General features: G+C 42.7%; 1 protein-coding gene across 2 annotated transcripts in view; it reads right to left on the bottom strand.

Moving 5' to 3' along the window:
• OSBPL6 (oxysterol binding protein like 6) overlaps nucleotides 1-27,009 on the bottom strand; it is a 566,805-nt gene that overhangs the window by 81,303 nt on the left and 458,493 nt on the right. For both annotated transcript variants that reach the window (XM_069225427.1, XM_069225425.1), the window contains 2 exons: nucleotides 24,773-24,917; nucleotides 5,407-5,551 (listed from right to left, as the gene is read on the bottom strand). In XM_069225427.1, the coding sequence (XP_069081528.1) occupies nucleotides 5,407-5,551; nucleotides 24,773-24,917 (290 nt within the window). The remainder of the gene's footprint in view (nucleotides 1-5,406; nucleotides 5,552-24,772; nucleotides 24,918-27,009) is intronic.

The following is a 27,009-nucleotide window of genomic DNA, read 5'->3' as shown; positions in this document are numbered from 1 at the left end:
GAAAGAGGAAAGCTAGGGGTTGGTGGTTACGTTCTGCTGCTTCCATAAGGGTTACAGCAAGACAAGTATTTTCATTAGCCTGCCCATTGAAAAGAAAGCCTGATTGCTGAGGCGCTATAATTGTTAGCCAGATATGCTGAAGACGCTCTAGGAAGATAGATGTGAAGATTTTAATGTCACAATTTAGAAGTGCTATAGGACGGTATGAAGAACAATTGGTAGGGGCATAATCTCCCAGTCATCTTGGTGCCATTCATCTAGGGCTTGGGCTGGATATAGGGCCCTAATTTAGCCAGAGAAGACCAGCACTATGTCCGGTGTTGCAGTCTAAGTCTGTCCCTCCCTAAATTTTATGAATGGGGCTGCGCCTGGAATGTATGCATATTTTATGGGTCAATAACCTGTCAGCCTTGTCACCCTGTTCAAGTATGTTTGACCCACACAGAGGAGTGTCTCTGCTACCTCTTTCATCAAGAGATGTTCCAGCTCCCTTCTAATGTAGATCCCTTAAAGTCTGCTGTGTGCCCCCTCTTTATGTCAGGATTCAGCTTGCGTAAGTTGAGCTTGGTGCTCCTGCCTATGGAGCTTTTGAATGTTCCTATGTGTGATAATAGCTGCCCCCATGACTGCTTTCGCCACGTCCCATAAGGTCGTCAGGGTCACATCGCCAGTGTCATTCTCTGTGAAATCGTGTTCTAGTGTGTCCTTTATGCATTTGTGAAGGGCTTGGTCACAGAAGGCTACTTCACAGGACCCACAGTTTCAGAAATGGGGGTTGAAGGGCACCGGGCCGCTCCTCGAGGCTTACAGGGGCATGGTCAGAGAGGACCTTAACCTCGATAGTGGAATCAATCAGTCAGGGTAGCAGTGATTGAGAGATTAGGAAATAACCGATGCAGGATTAGGTCTGTACACTGAAGTAGAACGTGTAATCTTGTTCGCAGGGGTGCAGGTGGTGCCAAGCATCAATTAAGGAGAGGTCTAAAATCCCTTGAGTCAGGGCTGGGGGCAGAGAGGGGTCTCACTGCCGGGAAGGAGAGCGAGCAATGCTGGGACCAAGGGAGATGTTAAGATCCCCACATAAGAGTAAGTTGCCCATCACAAAGGAGGAGACTCAATGAAAGAGGTCTGCATAAAATGCCTCACAATCACTGTTAGGCCCATAGACAGAGACAACTGTTGTAAGTGAGAGGCCTAAGGCTCCCCTAATGCCCACCAATTGGCCCTCTCTAGCTCTGTGCATGCTTGTCAAGCTTAAATAGAAGACCGTGGTGGAGCAGTATCGCCAACTCCCCAGTGTTTTTCTAGTGTATGAAGAATGATATTGCATGGGCTAGCAACAGGAGCGTAAGCACTGGGTATCTTCTCGAAGCAGATGTATCTCCTGTAAAAGAGCGACATCTACCTCCCATCTGTGCTACCAGTTTTTCAATGCCCTACGATTTATTGGAGAATTGAGACCCTGGACATTTAACATAGTGACATGGAGAGCCATCAAAGATATGTACACAGGTTATCGCCTACCCCAAGGAAGAGGTCAAGAACAGGCACCCTCCCACTCCCGTCTTCATTTAGAATGTACTGGTATTGCATTGAACAGTGTGAAATAAACATTAGAATCAACAACAAATAACCAAACTAAAGAAAAAAAAATGATTAGGAAGGGAAATCCCAAATGCCCCCCCCCCCCCCCAAAGGAGGGGACTGGGTAAACCACCCCTAAAAGAAATAGCATGTTACAGAACAAAATGTATCTCTCATGGATACAAGAGTTGAAGGGGCGAGCCACTAAACAGAACCTGGCTCTCCCCTTCCCCCGTACTCTTACACATTTTCTAAGTCAATCATGGTGGAACAAAGTTTGTGGAAGCTTGTGTGTGTCTCCTCATCTCCAGCGAGTAGATTTAGACCCAAGACCCACCACAGGCTTGTGAGATCAGGCTGCAGTGTCGTCGTCAGAGGAGGCCTGTCTAAGTTCCTTCACAGTGCGATGTTTCTGTTTGTGCACTTTCTTCTTCGTCTACTTAGTCATTTGAAATCGCCAGCCTCCTCCCTGGTCTAGCAATGACAGGGCTGTCGAGTCCTGAGGGGCCTCAGAGTATGGCGGCTGTGGAATCCCTAGAGCCACCTTGAGTAACTGAAGTTGAGATGCAAAGGAAAGCTCCATCGGTAGGGGATCTTCCGTTCCTGAAGGTGATGGGTAACATTTTTAAATTCTTTGTGGTAGGCCAATGTATGGGCAGAGATATCCTGGTAGATGACATGGTGTCCCCCTTAAAGGTTATCGGTTCTTGCTGTCTGGCCGCTTGCATCAATTTTTCCTTTACATGGAAGGAGTGAACTCTGGGGAGGGTGTCCGGTGGCAAATTCTTTTGTTGTTGGTACACCGAGTAAACCCTATGAGCACACAGGTTGGTCATCCAGAAGGCCTAGCAGGAGGGCAAAGAGAGTCTGAACATATGTTTCAAGTTCCAGTGGTGTAATAGTTGCAGTAATACCCCTAATATGGATGTCATTTTGCCTTGAGCGAATTTCTAGATTGTCCAGTTTATCTTGAAGCAGTTCATGGCTCTTCTCCAATCTTTCCATGTGTGTCCTTCGGTCCATGTTTTCCATCATGTGATCCGTAGCTGCCGGTTGTAGCACAACAGTCAAACAAGAGTCTGTTTGACTCACGGACTCATCCAGGTAGGAGAGAGTTCGGGTGAAATCCTGGTGGAGTGATGCAATATCCTCCACCAGGATTTCCAGCAGCAGCAGTTGTATATCTTCTTTTGTCACCAATGTCTGAGCATCCGGGCATGTGCCGGAGGCCTGAGTCGATGTTATGGGACCATCCCCCTGTATTCAGGAGAGACCGGGCTTTTGGAGCACATCATTGATGGTGGTGGGCAAAGGATCTTAGCCCGATTCGTTGCCATTGCAGCCCGAAAGAGCACCACTCCCTCATAGGGATCAAATCTGGCTTTTTCTCTGTGGTTAAAGCGATGCGGTCTGGGATCCCTCAACATTCCCCAGTGTATCTGGGTACTACTTGTAATGTCCCTCCAAACTTGCAGTCCACAGAGGTTCCTTCACATGTGTAGGATACCAAGGCTAGGCCCTCATACAGATGACTTCAGATTACAGGGATTTATTTCCAGAAATGGGCCCACAGGGCGGCTCAGGCCCAGCAAGGTTTATCCTTCCTCCAACGTGCCAGCCAGAGTAAACACCATCCAAGTTAGATCGCAGGCAAACCACACCTCGCGGGCCGCACCAGGGAAGGCACACCCATCAATTGCTGATCCCAGCGCCAGAGGGCCCTCACACAGGGGGTTGCTCCAGGAATCCTGGTTGCGACGTTAGGCTTCTCGTGACCTCTTCCCCTCCCATCGTCCTCCTGCAGGGGGGCTCAAGCAATGTCCACCCCCACACAGCAACAGGGCTTTGGTGACATTGATGTCCCCCAGGCGCCGCTAGCCAGAAAGAGTCTTCATTCGGGCAGCCCCAAGATGGCCGCCGTGACCGGGGCCACAACCACTGAGATGGCGCTGAAGGCAAGAGCTGTCCGGAGCGCCTGTCAGCCCCGCTCCCCTTCAGGGGGCTCCGACAATGTCCGTGCCGCTCTCAGCAAGAGGGCTCCAGTGACTTTGATGCCCCCCCGCCAGTGCCACCAACCACCCAGGATGAATCTTCACTTGTGTGGCCTCAAGATGGCTGCCGCGACCGGGTCCTCCTCTGTGGAGGAGGCAGCACCGCAATTAAAAGTCACTCAGGGTCCACATCAGCCCGTCGGGGCAATCCCTGCACCATAGACTTCCTGCCCGACCCCCCAATGGAGGCATACTGAAGTGTGTTCTGAGGTGGAAAAAGGGGGGAACAGGAGGATTACTAAGCAGAGCTCAGGGGAGATATGTCTTGTTGGGTCTCCTCCCTGGCCATGTCAGAGCTCTTTTATGACATTGAATAAAACCACAACCGCAACATATGAATGTGGAAAAGAAAGTTAACAAATTAAAGCAATAGGAGGGTACCTTCCTGCATGCTATTGTCCACAGTATCTCTAAAAACTAACAGAGGAGTCTTCTGTTGGAGTGATTCAGGCTATGTCTTATGAATGATAGTGTTCAAAAAATAACATTCAGCTTTTGCTTATATTAATGAATTATTGATGCCTTCAATACTTAGGTATAATTATTCTCGTTTTTAAAACTGAAAAAGGGAAAGAGAACAAGGTAATAATACAATACAAACATTAATTGCTAATGACTTGGTTAGGAATGTATCTCCTGACTCTGGAAAATGTGTTTGTAATCTGCAAACAAATGTTATAAAACAACTGCTAAACGTGTAGCAAGGTCACCAGCAAACAGAGTGTTCAGAAAAGTCCATATTGGCACTTATAGAGAAGGTAAATTTTGCTAGGGGCAGGTTAATGATTTCTCATTAGATGTGGTAGAACAGCACATGAATACAAAGGATGAAAATGGGAATGTTTATGTTTAACTTAAAGGTCCAAAGTAATGAAGAAGAACGAAACCTCACTTGAGTGCATTAACTATGATGGCTAAGATTGCCCCCCTGATCAGTGATAGAGGGCTTTGATACATTGGGCAGATGCTGAAACGGTGACCCAGCATAAGGTAAAGGCGAGGGGCCTTATGGGACAGGTTCCTGAAGAATCTATCTGCACCCCATGATTGATACACTGCCTCTACTTGCCCCCCCTCACTATCCCTCGTCCAGAACGGAAAACACAAGGGCTAGCCTCTCCCCCTGAACCCCGCGTTGCTAGTTCTCTTGCGTTACCTGCTGGGATACAGTTTCCCATCTTCCCCCCTCCCCACTATGCCCATAGATTACACATTGTAAGCAGAGGCCGCCAGCAGCTCCTCCATGCCTTGGAGATCATGCCCCGCCCCCAGCCCAATGGATCCTGCATAACACATCTGGGGCAGGGGTGGCCCCTGTTGTTCAACGAGGGAACGAGGCCGAAGGCATTTCATGTATTCATTGATGTGACCTGTTAACTTGCACATGTTGAAAACCTTAATAAAAATCTATCTAAAAACTGTAATGGCTAAGATGCATAAAACTGCAGAAGAAGCTCTTCAGAAAATTAGAGAAATAGATACTGAAAATATTCAGGTAACATTTTAAATAACAGACAATAGTAATTTAAAAATTATATTCAATTTCAGAAATTACATGTATTATTTTTTATGTTATGAAAAACACATTAGAAAGTTATAAATACAACCAGCAGCAATTCAAGGCTTTATCTGCAGTGCAAGCTTCAATTCAGGAATTGAAATCACAAAGAGCTTCAGGAAACCTGATGAGCTGGAACTACTTAAGCCTGCCCAAGTCTCAATATAACATAAATAAGCTCTTACAGTGTGGGGTTAACTAAAATACACTCACCTGGTCGCCATACACATTTGGCTGAGGGGGGAACCCCACAATAAAGTCCTTCATGCCACTTTCCAAAAAGTCGATGCACCACTTTTCCTTCCTGGTCCATGACAGCTCCGTGAACTTCATTGATGTTAGAACTAAAATAATTTCCCTAAAACATTTATTAATTTATGACTATAGCAGCATTCCATACTGTACATTTTAAGCACCAAAATAGAAACTAGTAAACATGCACTTCTTACCACCCCTCAATCAGGATCAAAGTTCCCAATTTGGAAACCTATATGCAGACTTTGGTGGTTGGTTAATATAGCTAATTATAAAGTGTAAAACTGTGTGTGCCGTTCTTGCCGTTATTAACCAATGACATATGCTAACAGAATCACACAAATTATAAAAACAGGAGGATTTATTTTAGCCAGCGATGCAAACGGGTAATGACACTCCCTCTAGCTGTACGTCTCTCTTATCCTGATACACGACGTTTAACTCTGCTGAGATCTGAACACATCTGAAGCACCTCACTGAGAGTCCAAATCAGCATCCAAAGATATGTGACCTCTTGGGAGACTGCCATAAGGCCAAGAAGACATTTCATTGGCGCCACTTAAGCGTCGCCAGGAGTAGCAGCTCTTACCCTAACTTGTTCCCCCAGGCACTGCCCATGCGACCCGAGATGTGAAGGCACTGCCAGGAACTTAAATAAAACAGGGCTCTATCATCGCTGTTTTTTTCTGTTGCTCCGGGCGAACCTGATCCTTTTAACTTATTAGACTGTCTGTCGACTGCACTGTTTATTCCATTTGCAAAACATTCGGAAGAACATTGCACTAATTAAAATGTTGCTGTACAAAACATCTCTGCATCTGCCACCAGGGATGGAGGGTTCCACTATTCATTGGTGTTCTTACTGCTGCAAAAGCAAGGGACAACTTTAAATGAAGCAAGACTCAGTTGCTTTAGAGGAGTCCTCTGACGGAGGCAGGAAGGGCAGTGTAGACTTCCACGCTGCTGAGTACGAACTTACAAGGAAGGTGTAGAGTCATGAGACAGGGCCAATAACTCACCAGTACGGATAGTGCATTTTTGGACTGTAATCCGGCAGCAGAGTCTGTTTAAATTTCTCTGCTCCTGTGCTTATTATTTCTGACCTGGTGACGAAAATCATTTTCAGCAAGAAAAGTATCCGAGGAGCTCTTTACAAGCCCCATGACACTCCCGATGAGCCCAATAACAGCAGTTAGCAGCCTAATCACATGTACAGGATCTGTGGTAACTTCGCCGAACTGGTACATTCCACTCAGACACTTCGGCTACAGAAGAAAGCTGAAAGGCCTGGGTGAGACTTTGTGGAGAAATGTGGAATTAGCATAGGAATCGAGTGAGTTACTCCTGATTTCAATGGTAATTCCTTATTCCTAGGTACCCTGTGTTTGTACTCAGTATTGCCCAGTAATTCCAATCCCACCGAGATACCTATGTCCCGGGATGTTTTGTGGAGGAAGAGGGAACACTCGTCATATAGCTCTGGGCCTGTGACTGTCCTTTGAGTGGTATGGGGGAGATCACAGAGTGCAACAGACCCAGGTACTACAGCGGGTTGTGTCCAACACAGGAGTTATCTTGATGATCTCTAGACCGCGGTACCTTTTGCGGACTGTAAGCGTTTTCATGGTTTGGTAGTAAATAACTTAGCTGAGCAAGAGCCAATGGAAAGAGGGGAACAGAAAGAACCGATTAAGAGCAAGGTAGAAATAAGAGAGAGAGAAACCATGGGCAGCAGAAACAAAAAACGGAGTGGACCTATCCAGTGCAGGATGAACAAGGAAAGATGAACCAAAATGTAGTACCCTGAGTGGCGAGGTGGCATGACAAAGATGCAGATTTAGGTGCTAAGCTTCAAAATAAAAAGGAGAATAGCAAGGAAAAAAAGGAACAATATTACAATGAGATTAAAATTAGTTAAAACAGAGGAAGATAGAATCTGGAAAACTCATGTCAAAGAATGATCCAGGTAAAAATGTGGCTGATGACATGGTGAGTGTGATATATAGGTGAGAATGTTAGCGATTTGGGAGTAAACTAAAGAGACAATGATAGTTAATTGTCAAAGATAGTGGTGAAGACTGTATGGGATTGATATGAGAGAAATCTAAATCTGACAGTCTAAGGTAAATGTGGATGGAAGTGGTAATGAGACAGATAGAGTTGGCAGGGAAATTGAGAAAGAAGAGCATGTAGAAGTGAACATTCATATAACGCAATGGAGATTAATCTAAGGCATTATGCAAGTTTCAACACTAAAAATGCATTTACAAAATAAAATGTCCTTGCAGCCTATGCCATGTGGGCAAAGCTTGATAACAGCAAAAGTCAGATGGTCACACCACAAAAGCGATAGAGTAACAAAAAATGTAAAGTCACCAGTAGCGACAAATCTTTATCTGCCCCAGAGTAGAGTAGACCGAGGTAGGATTATCACAGTAAATTGTTTTGGATGGGAACACTTGACTCAGTCAATGCAAGAGGAATAAATAAAGTTCAACACCTTCAATGTTTTTGGTAAATAAGGCTAAACATAAACAGAATGCAATTATTAATCAGGCAATGTGCTGTTTATGACAGGTAGGCAATGTGCTGTTTATGACAGGTAGCCACTTTGTAGCACTGATTTCTGTGTTGAGGCACTTTTTAAGTTTACCATATTCTTTTACATGTCATGTATGATCCAAATCTGCAGTGGACTGGGACTCTCCTACAGAATAATCTGCTTTTGGCTTTAACAGCAGTACAAGTATGCTTTTTGGAGGGGAGCAGTTCCATGGTTTTGAGCTGGAATGTAATACTCTTGATTAAACTTTTTTTAAACCTGGTTAGTCAGTAATTTCCCGATGTATGGGCGCAGTTGTCCAGCATCAACATTTTTCACATTCTCTGCTGCAACTGTGACAAAATGGTCAAAGCACATCAGAGCCTGGTGGTGGGGAAAAACAATTATGGATGGCGTCTGTGCCTTGGTGCATTGTGGGTTTCAGAGGTGGCACTAAAAATCAACTTGAAACCTAGGGCCACATGTACAAAGCATTTTTGTGTTTGCAAACGGGCTGATTCTCAGAATCGGCTCACCTGCGAATGCAAAAATGCTTTTTGAAATGTTACTGAATCGCAAATTGGGTTTAGGATTCAATATTGGGAAGGGGAGTGTTTAGGGCGTCCCTTCCTAATACCAAATCACACTGGTATGTAAGAATGTTTTTCTAACTGAAATGAGGTTGCGAAACATTCACCTTTGACAACCTACTTCAAGTAGTTTTTAAGGAAAATGCGTTGCATTTCAAAGAAAATAAAAAAATTGCTTTATTGAAAAGCAATCATAGACATGCTGGTCTGCGGACACCAGCAAGGCACCCAGGGATGTGGAATTCTTATCGCCCGACACATCTTGTTTGGGGTCAAGGGCAACAAGTTTTTATGTGTACTTTGTCCTTGGGACAAGTAGGCCCAACCCTTTGGCTGCCTGTTTACAGAGAGTGGAACTCTCTGCAGTTGAGGTAATGTGTTACCAAAAGATAATGCTGTTCGAACTTGTATTTATGGTTCATTATTTGAAAACCTTCATTATTAGGGTGAGTGCTGTAAGTAAATGTTTTAAGGTCACACTTCACTACTGACGTTGGTTCCAGTACTAAAAAAAAAAAAACGTGTATACACATGTTTGAAAAGTTTAGGCTATGAGGCTAAGTATAATGCTCCCAGAATGCTCTCTGATTATATGCAAATGAAATGTCATTTAGTAAAATGTGTTGATGCATGCTAGTATTTCCCAAAAATATTTCTAATGGAAAATCAGTGTAACCATTTTCAACACGATTATGGGAAGCATGAAAATAAACAAACACTGACAAAGCCAACTGATCTCACATATTTTTATAAGTCTTTTAGTTTCATCAATGCGTGTCTTGTTTTGACATGGCTTTTGTAACACTTTATTGTTGTGGGAGCGACCAGGCCCTCAACATTGTAACAAACACTGGCAAAAAAAAACCCCAAAAAGTTTTTGAAATCTGAAAGCACAATTTGCCACCAGTGGCATAACAACGGCCCACAGCCGCCCTCCAGGGGGCCCCTTCAGCACAGCACCTGCCCTGAGTGAGTCTGGAGAGGGGGCTCCTCCATGTTATTTGCAAAGGGGCACCCTCCAGTTTCGTTACGTCGCTGATTGCCACTGTAGTTCCTGACACTGAACAAAACTACTTTGTGTGCCAATATGCTCCTTGTGGAAGAGCAGAATGCGATCACTCATAGTAAAGCCAGCCGAAAGAGAGAGAAATAGAAGTTTAATAAAAACAAAATGTCTTAGTTAACACCAGACCTAATTAGGGACCAAGACCCACATGTAGGTAGCTTTTTGCATGTCGCAAACAGCGACTTTCGCTGTTTGTGATGTGCAAAAAGCACATTGCGATGCACAAACCCAGTTTTGTGGTTCGGTAACCTGGTTACCGAATCGCAAAACGGGCTTGCGACTCGCAATTTGGAAGGGGTGTTCCCTTCCTAATTGCGACTCGCAGTGCAATGTAGGATTGTTTTGTGACCGCGAACGCGGGCGCAAACCAATCGCAGTTTGCACCCATTTCAAATGGGTGCTAACACTTTCGCAAAAGGGAAGGAGTCCCAATGGGACCCCTTCCCCATTGTGAATGTCACTGTAAAAAAAATTCGGAGTAGGCAAATGAAACGAAAACGTTTCATTTTTCGTTTTCGTAATGCATCTCGTTTTCCTTTAAGGAAAACGGGCTGCATTACAAAAAAAACAACAACAAAAAACTGTTTTTTTGAAAAGCAGTCACAGACATGGTGGTCTGCTGTCTCCAGCAGGCCACTATCCCTTTGAGGGCCGCCATTCACAAGGGGGTTGAAAAATGCGACCCAACCTCATGATTATTCATTAGGTGGGCATTTGCGAAGCCCTTGCGAATCACAGATGGTGTCAGGGACACCATCCTACATTCGGATTTGCAAATCTCAAATTGCGAGTCGCTCTGACTCGCAATTTGTGGGTCGCAAATCTGAACCTACCTACATGTGGCCCCAAATTCTTAAAGTCACAAAAGTGCACCCATGGTATATGTCGTACCCCTATCAAATATTGGTGAACTGTATTTTAGCATGGGTAAATACGCATGTGTAGATTTGCTCATGTGAAAATCTATTGAGCATTTGCAAGTTCATTTTCCCTCCAGCCACTTTCTTCCCAACCCTAGAAGAAGTTCTAATTCTGCCATTGTCAGGAGTAAATGTCCAACCTTTCTTATTATGGGAAAATATTAGAGAGAAGCTGGTGAAAATCTTTAAAACATGCAGGTTAGCAGGTTTGCAGACTCAAAGGCATTCCAGCCCTGGAACTATTGCTTACTGCTTCCTCCAGCCCCAGTATGCAGATCTGCAGAAAGGTGGCAAAATAAGGAAATTGCTACAGTAGGGATTGAAACGCAAGTATTCAAGCCCTACTATGGTAGTAGCCCTGGCAGAATCAGAGAGGCTATTATCAGAGCTCTTACATAATGAGATTGCTGCCATAATTTGTCGCCACACTACATGGCACCAAAGGGACAAGTAGATCTTTTTACAGGACAAGTAGATTTGAGAAGCAACCTGTCCCCTGGACAAGTAGATATTTTAATAAATTCCACACCCCTGGGCACCATCCTTATAATTTTTGCAATTCTCAATGGGTCACAAATTGAGACCTACCTCAATATTATTGATGAGGTAGGTCTATTTGCAACATACTGGGACTCGCAAAATGTGTAAAACACACATTTGTACATGGTTCTTTGCGTTTGTCAAACAGCCAAATTCACACGAAAACTCTAGCTGTAACGCACTGGGTGACAGGAATCAGCATTCCTGTCGCCGGTACATGCACCCCCACACATTCACACACTTGCAGACACGTACCCCCACACGTCCACACACTTGCAGACGTCCTCACCACTCACCCACGCACTACCTGACACACACCCCCACTCGCCCACGCACTTCCTGACACACACCCCACCTAACCGCACGCAGACACGCACCCTCAGCCAACCGAACAGACATGCACCCCCACTCGCTCACACGCATACACCCCCCTCCGCATTCATGCACACACAAACACCCTCTGCATTCATACACAGACACACACCCTCTGCATTCATGCACACAAAACCCCCACATTCATGCACACACACACCACCATGCACACATACAGTCACACACACACCACCACCATGCACAAAGTCACACACCACCATGTACATATACAGTCACACACACGAACGCACACCCATTCCAACACACACACATGCTCGCACACGTACTCGCACATACAAAATGCATGCATCTACCACACACACACTCCCCTTCCAGTCGGTCCACCTACTTTTCTGGGCCACACAGCAGCCCGTCAGAGGTGGATGTCGGCAGTTCCACCGCCAATGACGCACCACCGTGCAAAGACCGCCGTGCCATATTACTGCTCGTAATATGGCAGGCAGAGTCCTTCCGGCATGGTGGTGCTGGAGGTGGAACCGCCTCTCAACCGCCATGTGTCAGGCCGACGGTGTCGGATTTCCACCTGTTTATGGGTGGTAATCTGTAGGTGCCTCATCATACGGCGGTCTTCAGACCGCCAACACCAACAGTCTTTTGGCGCCCGCTTTGAAGGCGGTCTTGACAAAAGACCGCCAAAGTTGAAATGAGGGCACATGTGTTTAACAGTGAGGTTAGATCTGCAATTGTAGAATACTTTGAGCACAATGCACACAAGGTATTGTCTTGGTGTACCCTGTGGGAGGCCGTGATATGGGGGTATGCATAGCAAAGCAGGCAGGAGTGATACTGGTACAGTAAAGAGAGCTTGCACGACTAGAAGGGGAGATCCGCACTCTGGCGCTCCAATATTTTGCGACATGCAGTGAATCCATGCTGGCAGCTATACACTGCAAATTCACAGAGTATCACCAAGTGGCATACAGAGAAACCCACTACCTGGGGAAAGAAGTCCTTGCTAGGCAATATGGTGAGGATGATAGGGCAGGCAAGACCTTGGCTAACCTGTTACACCAGCCTTGGGCAAGCGATTACATAGTCAGATTGACAGATGACCAACTCAACATGCATTTTGGAGTAAAGGCAATACAAAGAGAGATGCCTGCCTTTTTTTCTGCCCTATGTATGTCCACGCAGGCCATGCCCGCGCCAGACCTCACCTCCACATCTATTTAGTGCAAGTGCTCCAGGAGGACTACTGGAAATTCCTAGAAGCTAGAAGAGCCCTTCACGATAGAAGAGGTGACTCAGGTAATCATTGCGATGCCTGGTGACAAGGCCCCTGGCCAGTGCCACGTCACACCCCTGCCTTCTATAAGGGGTACACCCAGATCCTAGCCCCACAACTCCTTGCCATGAAGGAGGAATCCTTAGCTAATGGAATACTCACCTTCACTCCCTGTGAAAAGCATTGACTGTGACTATATTAAAACCGGACAAGGACCCCTAGCGCTGCGAGTCATACAGACCGTTATCCATGATTGACATGGAAAATAAAATCCTAGCAAAACTGATAGCCTTGCAACTGCTCCCAATCTTACCGCTTATAGCACGACCTGAGCAATGAGGATTTGTACCCGGTCTGTCAATGGCCCATAACCTGTGCACATTCTTTGCCCTAGTGCACTCTATTGATCCAGACCTTAGTGCGGCTGCAGTCTTCTTGGTTGCCACCAAGGCGTTTGATTTGCTCGAATGGCCCTACCTCTTTGCACTGCTATTGCAACTTGGAGTGAACCCCAAGTTCAACAGACTAAATGGCCTTAGTCAGCCAGCTGCTAGACTAAGGATCAATGGAGCAATTACTACCCCGTTCTCAATATCGAGAGTTACCTGACAGAGGGGCCACTTATCGTCCATATTATTCTCCATAGCCTGGGACCCACTGGCAGCTTGACTGAGACAACAGCACTCACAACGAAGCCTGGTTCTTAAGCTCCGTTGAGTCCTAGTGTCCTAGTGTCCATGTATGCAGATTACGTTATTCTCTATATGTGAAGGTCCTGCAGTGGTCACCTGATTTGGTAGCATAAATGGCATTAATATCAATTAGGCCAAATCGCTTATATTACCGCTGACGGCTGTGACCAGGGAATTCACTTCAGAATTCCTGATGCAGTGGGTGCAAGAGCCGGTGCAATACTTGGGAATCTCGATAAGCCTCAAACTAGACAAACTGTGGAAGGCTAATTATGGACTGCTGATGACCTGGCTGGGGAAGCAGGTGAAGAGTTAGCTGAAACTCGTGTTGTCACTAACTGCGAGGTTAGCCATTGCTAGGATGGTGGTTCCCCACAAATTCCTTTATCGTTTCATTAACATGTTGCTCCCCCTGACATTCTTTCATAGGCAGTTCAGATCGCATCTAGTGACTCTCACATGGGTTGGCAGAAAGCCCCATATTGCTTGGGAGACACTTCCCTTCAAGCAGGGAGGACTGGGAGCACCAGATATGGATTTATATTATCTTTGTGCCCAGGCACAATTTGTACACTATTAGCTTTATTCTACACAGTTTCAAGCACATATGGAACCTAAGCATCACTACACTGTGCCATGTCCCCTCCAGATGGCAGTTTTCTTGGCCCTCAAGCACTCAAGGGCAAGGATCAACACTGTAAAATAAGAGCGTGTAATAAGCTACTGCCAGGAGCACGGCTGAAATTCCTATTTGTGCCTTTGGTACTGATCTTCAGCCACCAATCCCTTACCATTACTCTTGACATCGGCACCCGTAATCGGCTGCAGCTGACAACCATGGGATCTGTTTACCGGGATGGCACCTTTGTTGCCCCACAGCAGACCCTGCAGGGTCTTGAAGCTACACTACTGTACACATTTACCTACCATCAGATGCGAGCCACCAGTTGGATGGTTCACGGCTCCTTCCCTGTGGCCCCCCTCACGTTTCAGGTGCTGGAAGCGATTCTAATATGCTCAGCCCCACGCAAGTTGGTCACATGGCTTTACACTGGAAGGCAGGAAACAACGCCTGTGCAGGTGCCTAGAGCCCAGCACGCATGGGCTGCAGACCTAGTAATCCTGGCTCCCTGATATGCCTAGGTAAAAAAGTTGTTGTCCAGAGATTTTCATTTTTGATTTACGTTTTTGGATCATTAGAGAAGTAATTTAGCTTGGGTAGACATTGCTGATCTGGGCCTATTTTTTCTGGACGACATTTTTTAAAATGGCAGATGTGTTGCAATGATGATGTATAATTTCAGGAACCATGAAAACTAAGTACTTCATTTTGGTGTCAAAATATAACTTCTGGAATCAAATAGTCCTACAGAGACAAAAGGTAACTCCTCAGAGCAACCCTTCTGCCATTTTCCAAAATAGTAGCTATAATAGAGCAATGAAGAGACACACATAGAAATGAAACAAAATAGTAATAATTTTCAATCCTTTTATAATACACCAAACAATGTTTATGATCTGAAATGAAAAAAATAATGTTTAGCACTGTTTTAGACACATTTTTATGGTTCATTTATTTGTTTCGGTAATCGCTTGTGGTACATTTCAAGAATTTTTGAACATTTGAGAAGAACATATCAACAGAAACATCTTTTTGTAGCACTTGTTTTGCAAGTACATGTATGTGTAAGTTCTGTGGGTAGAGGCTTTAGAGATTTTGTAGGTTTTGGCACCCCATCAATATCTTCACAACCAAAGCCACACAGATCTTTCTCTACATATGCATGATCCAAAACATTTACAAATCTTCTAATCAAGTAGAACGCTCTGTTAATGTGTCCACGCACAGAATAGGAGATCAGTGAGAGGTCACTTAGCGGGACTGATCTCTTCAACTCACAGTACCAAAGATTGTCAAATGTGTGACAGTCAGAACACGTTCTCCACACATGCACAAGGTATTTTTCTACATCTCGAAAGTCACATTCTTTTTCTGTCTCAGCAAATTCTTCTAGAAACTTCACAGGTTCAGCCGTTAAAAAGCTTTGGCCCAATTTTGCTAATAGTGTCATCACCCATACAAATATGTGCCTTTATAAGAACACTGGGCATCTCTGGGTCAAATTTCTTGTACAAAATATGAAGCAGGATAAAGTGTATTTTCTTGCCTGTTACATAATGTATCCATAACTCTGACAATCCTTGACTTATGGCCACTGCAATAATTCCAAGTAGCACAATAGTAATATCAGCTACTTCTAGTGATAGCTTTAAGCGAATTAGTCAGGACCCTCAAGCATCTGCGGATATTATCAACTTTTCCCTGGAGGAGACTACAAAAGCAATACAATCTTTAAAATCCGGCAAGGCTCCAGGACCTGATAAGATCCCAGGGGATCTATATAAATCAGAGTTGACGATATGGTCCTAGTATATAAATTTGCTTTCCAATAAAATTGCTGCAGGGGGTGCAATCCCGGGCACCTGGAAAGGTGTGGAAATTATTCCAATATATAAAAAGGGGAATGCCAATCTACCTGCCAATTACAGACCAATTAGTTTGATCGACAATATACAAAAAGTATTTGCCAAACAACTATTGGATAGACTGATGGAATGGGTATATGACAATCAGGTCCTCTCGCCTTTGTAGGCGGGTTTTTGCCCAAAAATAAGCACAATAGACCAGGTATTTAGATTGGTGCTCCTGCATTGGAAGTATGTAGTCCTTGATAAACAACCCTTATATGTTGTGTTTGCGGATTTGCGAACAGCTTTTGATTTGGTCCTAAGAAGGAGTTATGGGAAGTACTATTGAGGCAGAGAATTCCTTACGAAATAGTTGAACTTCTGAGGCGACTTCATGCAAACACCTACGCACAGGTGAGGTGGGGAGACCAAGGTGAACTGACAGATAAAATTCCCATCTACAGGGGAGTACGCCAAGGATGTGTCCTGGCCCCACTGTTGTTCTCTCTTTTTATCAACGAGGTAGTTCCCAAATTGCTTGCTTGCCAGAACGATGCTCCAATACTGAATTCCCAAAAGATACCCATCCTACTTTTTGCTGATGATTCTCTTCTTATTTCTAAGACCCCGATAGGACTCCCAACGCTAGTTGACCACTTTAAATCCTTTTGTATGGATTATGGATTAGAACTGAATGTTGACAAAACTAGGCTTATAGTCTTGGTTTAGGACTCCAGGGCAGATGTACAATTGGTTTAGATGGGTCTGCATTGACCAGGGTTAATTCTATTGATTATCTAGGAGTAAGGATCTCTAGTAATATGCTTTGGGAGGAACAGACTGGGAAGAGTGTGGGGCTCCTCCAAAACCGAGCAGCTGCTATCCTGAGCTTTTATAAAAGCTCTGTGTCCAAAGCTGTTTCTCCTGCTATCAAAATCTATTTGGCCAAAGCACAGGGAGCACCTGCTTACGATGCGGAAATACGGGGATTTTCAGATTGCAGCAAAATATCGGTTGGCGAAAATAATTTTGCCAGAGCTCTAGTTGCTTGCCCAAAGAGCACCCCACTAAAACCCTTGTTTCTAGATTTGGGTTTTAAACGTATAATGGGTCTGATTATTCTAAAACCGCTACTATAATGGGTGAGAATTTGGACGGTACCAGAACTTGTCATTTATAGAGATTCCTTCCGTGACCTTCTGAAGAGACCAAATGTGACTTCCATTCCATGGGTCAAACACGTGTCCAAATGGTTTCACATTTTGGGTTTGAAAAGTTTTGGGGAAAATCCTCCACGTCTGGAGAAGTCACACAGTTCCATTGTGAAAACATCTTATTGGTCCTACGTAAGGAATGAATTAACTCGTAGTAATTTAGATGGCCGTTTGATTGTCTCATTCTTGGACTTTAAATCGATCCCTCACTTTGAACCTTATTTGGACCTTATTTCTGACTTGTGGGGGAAGGGGTTGTATGCTCGTTTCCGATTTGGGAGTCTTCCACTGTTTGTTATCCCTGACCAGTAAATGGGGGTCTGTTCTCTTGTCTGATCTGTGCCCCGTTTGTTCTGGTAGTCCAGAAACCGTGGAGCACTTTTTGTTTTTTTGTCTAGTCTATTTTGCTCCTCGATCCAAATGGATTTGCACCACTTGTCGTGCTCTAGGGGGTGACCCAATATAGGGTGGCGATGAGAATTTTAAGGAACATTACATCGAAACCCTTGGTTGTTGCAGTTAGCAAGTTCCTTGTGGCCGCATGGCATATAAGAAAGAGTTTTCTTAAACAGTAGCTTTTATGAATTTCTACCTTTTGTATAATATTTTAACTTTCTATTAACATATTATATTTTATACTTTATATCAGCGCATCCTTGTGCCCGTATGGCACACAAGAAGAGTTTTCTAAATGGTAGATTTTCATGAATTAGTATTATGTGTATAGTATTTCAAATTTTTATTTATATGCTTATATTCTTGTATTTTTATATTATTCCTTTTTTTATGCTCTTACTACATTTGGACTGTATTTATGCTTTGATGGTCTAGTAACCGAATAAAACTGTGTTGTTGTGTGTGAATATCTGTGTCATTTGACAGCACAATGACTCGATTGGAACCATTTTGAACAGCCCACTCAATGTGTAGCACAACACGATGGTCAGCTTCTTCCAATTTGCTGTTAGGTTCTTGAACAACATGACCTGCACCTTTTGAATATATCTCTGCAGGTACCAACTCCTCATTGAAAATCATTCCATTGCAATTATTGGAAATTCAGTGTTCTCTGAAGCATCAGCAATGTTTTGGTGAGTTAACATCTCCAAGTTCATCTTGTTCGATGCTGATGACCGGAATTTATCAATTTGCACATGTATAGGTGTCAAATGTTTGACGCATGCAAGGTCAATTGTTCCACTTGTAGACATCTGTCTGATTCTCTCACATTCTTTGACAGATAGTTCAAGATAACTGTCAAAGACAATGTGCAGTTCTTGCAAGGTGCACACTGACTTTGATATCTATCAAACAATGTGAACCACCTCTCTGAAGTTTTGCATGGATGAAATCTTGACCATTCACAACCGTGCCATATAGTCCACAACAGCAGTTTTCAATGATGACACCTCTTCAATCTTCAAAGGAAAGGTTTTTTTCGAGCTCTTGTACGAGTTTGTGCTTCACTGGTTTGGTTGCAGCAACGCCATCAAATAATGCATTTGTTGGAAGATCATGCGACAGAATGTCCTTGATAAATGTACCCCTTTCTTTTGCTACATCCATTGCTCTATGTGCTAGCGACAGTTGTTTTTTTGTAACTTGATTTGTAGTGGCTAGTTGGACGAAACTCTTATTAAGGCAATTAAAGCAAGAAAATGTAGCTTTAGTGATTATGTCAAACAGATTTTTCTCTTCCAATACAAATTTCTCCTACTTCAGTTTTGCATACAGTTTTGATACATGTTCCAGGACATCTGGTAGATGTGTTTCCTTGCTGCTGCATAGAATGAAGAAGGCGCTATTGTGAGTTTATTATGTGTTTATTAAAACATTCCCCTCTCTTTCCCACAAGTCCGTGGTGAGGGACATGATGACCCATTCATTTTGCATTTGTCATAGCTCTCTGAACGCATTGCAAACAGAAAAGACTTCCTGGTAAATTAGCTGCCATTGAGAAACATGCTCACTTTTACGTGGCTGGTCAGAAATGACCTTTTCTGTAACCTCTGGATCGTGTGTTCAGTTTAAAATCTGTAGTCACAACGTTGAACCTTCCCTCTTTGTCTTTTACCACAAAATGTCTTTGGATTACTTTTCTGTAGTGGTATGATCTTTTCACATCTAGCTTCTTTACTCTTTCCGAACACAAGGACCTATATCTCAGGTAGTTTATGCAATCAAATTCATGAAACACAGTAATCAGTAACTCCCAGTGTTCATGTGCAGCTCCCATTCACACCTTCCCGATCAACATGTACCCAGTTTTTTACTAGAGCTGTCATGAGTAAAACATTTTCTCAGTATTTGCACAGTTCTGAATTTTCTTCACATTCTTTGACAAACTTTACCAACTTTGTTTTTAGGTATTCTGATTTTTAACTGAGTATATTGAACATTGCCTGGCTTTGCATTATGTGTTTTGAATGAAGTGTTTACTTCTGTGAAAATATATACAACCTCATTTGTCATTCTTGTTCCAGAAAGGATTCAAACCCAATGTTTCTATAGCCTCAGATATGATGAGCATACCTTGTAACAAATTAACATAATGAGTTCCACTCAATACTGACTGAACAGTTTTGCTTCCAAAGATTTCAGCCTCAATACGTGCATCATCTATGCCACATCTACTGAGATAACTTCCTGCACATCGCCACACAACTTTTGTAATGTGAAAAAACACCCATCATTGGATAAAGATCATTATATTGCACTGGATTACTCATAAAACTGTTAGCTACAATACAGAAAACACCTTCATCGCAGAAAATTGGCAGGATAAGCTGGTCTTCAAGCTGAGCATGTACATTTTAGAAATTTTAGATTTCTGAATTTTTTAAGAGCTATGTATACTGTTGCGTAGTTTGAGACTGGAGATGGTATTACTGGTAAAAACCCAACCTTCTTCAATGCAACGGTATTCTTGACGATCAGAGCATGAATTCCAGCCCATGGAAGAACTGGCTTTATTCATCCTTCAGTCCGCACCAAATAAGCAATATGATAAATTCAGTTAAATCAGCTTTGCAAACCGCAGCATCCGGTAGAAGAAGATTTGTGTCCTCAGGCACTTTTTAAACTTCCTGGTTGACTGGGATTTGTTGTCAAGAACTTTAATTTGTAACAGTTTTAATTTTTGATACTAAACAATGGTGTAAAAACTGTCAAGACAACATCAGGCATTCTTGTTGACTCCAATGATTTTCAAACCTGGGGGGCATTACATTATTTGTGATTAAGCCCAAATGCTAAATCTTTCAGGATGTTTCTTAAAATGGTTCCTGCTGATTTTACTGCATCCAGTGATCTTATTTTGGCAGCACAAACTTCAGGAGTCAAATCAGCTGAGAACACCACAAATGGGTCATTCTTTTTGTTAGACTGACAAAAACGAATTCCGTCATTGTACATTCTCACCAGAAAAAATCTAATTTGATTATTATGTATCAATACAGTTTCATCAATGTTGACCATTATTTCTCTGATCTCACTGAGTGTGACCCCATAGCCACCACTCAAGAGTGGCTTTAAAACTTCATTTGCTTTTTGCAAAGAGTGCAAACTTAACTGAAGGCTGGCGGTCACGTTGCTGTTGGGAGGTCATTGTACATTCATATTTTCGAATGTACGCATGCATGCAGTTTGAGTGGGCATACAAATCCACTACAAATACATTCACCTCACTGTTTAGATCAGCTATTTGACTGAATACTTCATCTTCAAAGAAACGAGCTGCAGATAAAAACATGTTTGCCCTTTGAGACTCACATACTCTGTACTTTATTCTTTCATCAATACCTTTGGCACTTGTTCTGGCTAACCCAGAGATAATACATTGAAAATCCTCAGCTTTCTGAGCAGTTGTTGGAGGTGCACAAGGGGTGGCCATCAATCTTCTAAGTGGATGGGCAATCGTTTTGGTTGTTGTCGCCTTCTCTGAAGACTCAGATTCTTGTTGTAATTCACTGGTTTCTGCTATTTTTTGACGATTGCTTTACAGGCTTTTTTCCATTGTATACGACTTGTAGCACTTGTAACAATGATAAAATATTTGATCCTCTTCACCCATCATTTTCAATCTTTTGTGAACTTCATCCTGCCATATATCTGCAGCATATCAAATTCTCTTCTGTCCAGTCGCAGGTGATGTTAGCTTTTCTTTAAGATTAGTTTGGCATGACACATTTTTCTTTGTTGAAGGAGTCCTCAGATTTTGTAGTTAGCAACACTCTGTCAGGAGGTAAAGTTCCTCTGCTACCACCTGCTTTGCTTAGGTTTAGTTTACAAATTTTAATAAACAAAAAACCTTAAATAAAAACAATATTAAAATAAATTACCAATATGATTGCTAAAACACATCATTACAGAGCCACCATTTTGGAAAATGGTGGAAGGGTTGCTCTGAGGAGTTATTTTCTGTCTCTATAAGACTACTTGACCCCCAAAACCAATGTTTTGACACTAAAATGAAGTATATAGGTCTCATGGTCCCTGAAACATTACATCATCACTGGAACAGATCTGCCATTTTTAAAAATGTCCAGAAACAAATCGGCTCGGATTAGCAATATCTACCCTAGCTAAATTATTTCTCTAATGATAAAAAACACAAATCCAAAATGAAAATCTCTGGACAACAATTGTTTATGGAGGTATATCAAGGGGCCAGGCCTATAGTGATCCCCCTCAATGAAAAGCAGTGGAAGTATTGCTGTTCTCAGCCAATGGCTCTATCCCCCAACTACAGGCTACACTTAGTGCAATTTAAGTACCTGCACAGGCTCTACTGCACTCTAAAATGGATGCATAGAATGGGCCTAATTGTAGACACGCGATGTGTGCACTGCACAGTACCATGTCCTGATTTTCTGCACTTGCTGTGGATCTATTGTGATGTACTGATAAAATCACTAGTCATAACCTTGAGCGTTTGCCGTGGGTAGCGCTTCTAAGATGTGTTAAAGAAGCCTCATCAGAAATGTGGAAATTGACAGCAATCGTGCTTTTGCTAGATAGGCGGCAGGTTGTGATGAACTGGGGTCGGCGCCCAACTCCTAGAAGAGATGGGTGGCTCTGGGATGCAGCCTACTGCCAGGAACAACCAATTGCTTATTGGAAGTTGATGCCCCTTTGGTCCCACCTTAAGGATATTTGGTACCCATTAGAGTCATTTTTGGGTGCTTTGAATGAGTCAGAAGATGCTGACTTCCTCACGGGCTGGGTGGAAAATGACCAGAAAGCACCCACCCACAGTGCGGTTTACACACTTTGGCCCATATTTATACTTTTTGACGCAAAACTGCGCTAACGCAGTTTTGCGCCAAAAAAATTAGCGCCGGCTAACGCCATTCTGAAGCGCCATGCGGGCGCCGCATTTATTGAATGGCGTTAGCCGGCGTTAGCCGACCGGCGCTGCCTGGTGTGCGTGAAAAAAAGCCATGTACACCAGGCAGCGCCGGCGTAGGGAAAAATGGCGTTTGGGCGTCCAAAAATGGGGCAAGTCAGGCTGAGGCAAAAAAAACGTCTTAACCCGATTTGCACCATTTATTTTTGCCGCCCAGACGCCATTAACATGACTCCTGTCTTAGCAAAGACAGGAGTCATGCCCCCTTGCCCAATGGCCATGCCCAGGGGACTTCTGTCCCCTGGGCATGGTCATTGGGCATAGTGGCATGTAGGGGGGCACAAATCAGGCCCCCCTATGCCAAAAATTAAAAAAAAAAAAAATACTTACCACAACTTACCTTTTCTTCCCTGGGGTGGGTCCCTCCATCCTTGGGTGTCCTCCTGGGGTGGGCAAGGGTGGCAGGGGGTGTCCCTGGGGGCAGGGGAGGGCACCTCTGGGCTCATTCTGAGCCCACAGGTCCCTTAACGCCTGCCCTGACCCAGGCGCTAAAATCCGGCGCAAATGCGGGTTTTTTAGTCCCGCCCACTCCCGGGCGTCATTTTTGCCCGGGAGTATAAATACGACGCAATAGCATCTGAGTCATTTTTTTAGACGGGAACGCCTACCTTGCATATCATTAACGCAAGGAAGGTGTTCACGCAAAAAAATGACGCTAACTCCATGTACTTTGGCGCTAGATGCGTCTAACGCCAAAGTATAAATATGGAGTTAGTTTTGCGTCGAATTTGCGTCGAAAAAAACGACGCAAATTCTGCGCAAACGGAGTATAAATATGCCCCTTTATGCTGCTAAGTAGGGGGTGCGTGTGGTATGATAACAAAGATGTGCCTAGTTGCGCAGCGCATGGACATCCCTACGGCGGCTGATATTTCTTCACCTTGCTGAGTGGCTTCCTCTCCTGATCCCCTGTTCTCCCCCCGTTATGCAAGAACGATGTACAGTTGGCAGAGCTGTAATTTGTCGAAACATTGCCTTGTGTATGCTTACCTTGTATCAAAATGTTTTGTTTGCAAATCTAAAAAAAAAGAATAATAATAAAAGTTTGATGACTAGAATTGCCAAAGTTACTGCAGGTTTAGTCAAGCTGGGTGGCACAGGACTTAAGACCCTGAGTGCATAAATCAAAGGCTCAAAGAAATGTCCCAAACCATTTCTGCATTAGGCTCTTTTTTAAAGTTACTGAGCTAATTTAATAATCTTTTCTCACAATTTCACTATTTATTTGCTTTGTGTTTTGGCGGTGCCGATTTCAATATGGGTAGTGATAGCTGAATAGCTACCCCGGTTTTTCTCAAAGGAAACATCAAATAAATATCCAGATCATAGCTCTTCACTCAGTTCAATGAGAATGTCCCCACTGAAACACAATGGGGTGTGGTGGGATCACCTGGGTGAATGGCCTTTTCTTGAGTTTGAGTGAGATCTGTAGCACTGCTGATATCCATCTCACTAAAACACAAATGGCTCCGTTGTGTTTCGGAATATGGCCCGGTATGCTCTCAACCCTTAAAGTTACAGGCAGCATAAGCATCCCCGTGGGCAGAAATATTCCTGTATGTGAGACTGCATGTATGTTTACCCCAGCATTTCAACCAGAGATCTTAGCCACAGCTTATAATTTCAAAGGGACTGGTAACTCTGGTTACTGGCCTTATTTGCATAAACAGGACATGCAGAATGAGAACCTTAGTGTGAGCATTCTCAATTATTACAGAAAGGTGTTTTCCTGTGTCAGTTATACATAAGAATTCAGAATAAAACTGCTGTGGTAAAGGACAATGATTAGAATTATTAACTGTCTCCAGAGTAAGTAGAGTATCAGCACATTTATTTCTCATCGCTGTCACAACATGTTTCGGTCCCCTTCATTTCCATCATTGCTTTCAGCAGTTACTCCTCAATGCCTGAACTAGAAATGAGGAGTGTTGTCGCACAGATTCTAAAACAATCCTGTGCACACAGGATGCATTCTGGACGATCTATTTATCTGTCCTACTCTCAAGATGTCAATGAATTTGCTAAAGATTATCAAGGTAAAAGAAACATGCTTCGTGTTTTAGCAAGAGCTGGGGTCAACCTGGCAGCATAGAAAAATGTTCTGGGATCCTTACACAAAGAAAGAAAAGCAGAATGTAAGAAGATCCCATTGTGGAAGATTGTAACAATGATTTAAAGTCTTGTAATATATCTATAGGCTCAATGAGACTAGGTCAACCTCACAGACGAAACACTATCCTTGAGATAGGACTTTTGGTGTTCTTACCTGATTAAATGTAATTTTACACACACAAGTAGAGTTTTTTGTGTTTCTAATTGTTATTTCTCCATAATGCTCAATCCATCGCCTTCCACTTAGAATATTATGTATACACGTTGTAACTTTGTTCCAAACATAAGAGTCTCCATATCTAAAAATTATCATCAGCAAATATAGTTATTATTAATTACGTAAAAGAAGAGTTAATATTGTTAAGAGGAGATTTGTATATTATTATTATGTACCATATTATCATAGTATTTTTACGTAGAAACACAGAAGACATCTTGAAAACTTAGATCTTAAACATTTATTATGTTTTATGGTATTTTTGAAAATTCAGAAATATAGCTTTACATTTAAAACAAATTAAATATTTAAATTGTATATTCAATAGAATGTGGCTTTTAAAATATATTTCTGGTACAATAAGCAACACTTAATCATCCATGTTACAACAACAAGCCATAAGGTAGCACACATGTGCCAGAGCATCTGTGATGATATGTTCCCTATGTGCATGTTGTCTGTGCACAAATATCTTCCTGTAGTGTTGTTAATCTGTACTAGCACTACGGTATGGCTCCATACCAAAGTAGATGTTGTCCCTTTATGAAAAAAAAGACATATGAAAACTGTTGTTTTTAACAGTGATTTTGGGGCACAAGAATTAAAAAATATATTGAAGATGGAACATGTAAAATTAAGGCTGCAAGGATTATTATTCATCATCATTTTAGGCTAACGTAGTCTATCTTGATTTGAGCTTTCAACCAAAAATAAGCTAACATTGTACCTGAACCAGATAGGTGAATCTTTGGAGTAGTTCTCTCGGTCTGAACCCCAAGAGGAAGCTTGGTCAAAAAAGCATCAAATTCTCCTTGGAGGGTGTGTATGCATCGTAAGTTGCTTGCTGCCATACTCTTGCGGTTTTGTGCTACTGTACCAAGTGTTACTGTTAATGCCTGCTCAGTGATACTCACGGCATTCACTATTAGCATTTACATTTTCGTACAGAAACCCTGAACGTTCATTCACCACATGATAATGAAAAAAATACTATTAAAACAAATAAAAGCATTGTTTGATATAAAGACTTTGTATTGTGTTGATTTTGCATCAAGTTTGCCTTCACCATACATTACAACTAATTATATTTAAATAATTTTCTTATGTATCTAACTCTTTCATGTCTTATCAAGCCTAAGTCTATCACTGAGCAGGCATTAACAGTAACACTTGGTACAGTGGTACGAAACACAAGAGTATGGCAGCAAGCAAATTACAATAAATATATACCCTCAAACTAGAATTTAATGTTTTTTTTTTATAAACTTCCTCCTGGGGTTCAGACCTAGAGAACTACTCCAAGGATTCACCTACATGGCTTAGGTACATTGTTAGCTTATTCTTGGTTGGAAGCTCAGATCAAGATAGACTACGTTAGCATAATATAATGGTGAATAATAATCCTTGCAGCCTTAATTTTACATGTTCCATCGTCAAGATAGTTTTGGAGTCTTCTACCCTAAAATCAATGTTAAAAACAACAGTTTTCATATGTATTTATTTTCATAAAGGGAGAGCATCTACTTTGGTATGAAGCCATACCTGTCATCCAAGTAGTAAGATTAAGGCAATACCTTACAGCATATTTGTTGTGCGAAGTACAGCAATTGCACATTAGACATTGATCATCACAAAGCTGCTGATGACATGCTTGCATGCTTTGCTAGAAAAGAATACCTAGGGAAGGCCTTAAATGAAGCTAGAAAATTCTGACTTCAAGGATAGTCAAGAAATATTGATTGATAAAAGAAATTAACAGAATGAATGTCTCACTATAACAGCAGATCAGAGGGAAGTCAGATTCCTGACAACATATTGACCAAATTCACAAAGTTCATAGCATCTCAAGGAAAAACTGGAAAATGTTATTGATTGATCCCACATTATTAAAACATATAATTGGTACTAAGTATTACAACCATGAGAAGAAGGAATCAAAGGAACTAATTAAGAGCTTAGTATTATTAATATTGTCCTTTAAGAACAAACCTCCATGATTACACAGTAAGGGTTTTTGGTTGTGGCACTGGTAGTCAGATAGGACAAGTTACACTATATTTGTCTGTGCCTCACTTCTAAAGTCTGGGAAATACCATCACAATTAGGTCCAATGTTTTAACACTGTGCTCCAAACGAGGGACACTGTGGTGGAGATGTTTGATCCTACGCTCAGT

Source organism: Pleurodeles waltl, chromosome 3_1 (genome assembly GCF_031143425.1).
Source record: "Pleurodeles waltl isolate 20211129_DDA chromosome 3_1, aPleWal1.hap1.20221129, whole genome shotgun sequence".
Taxonomy (NCBI): Eukaryota; Metazoa; Chordata; class Amphibia; order Caudata; family Salamandridae; genus Pleurodeles; species Pleurodeles waltl.
This window is presented reverse-complemented; position numbering and strand designations above follow the sequence as displayed.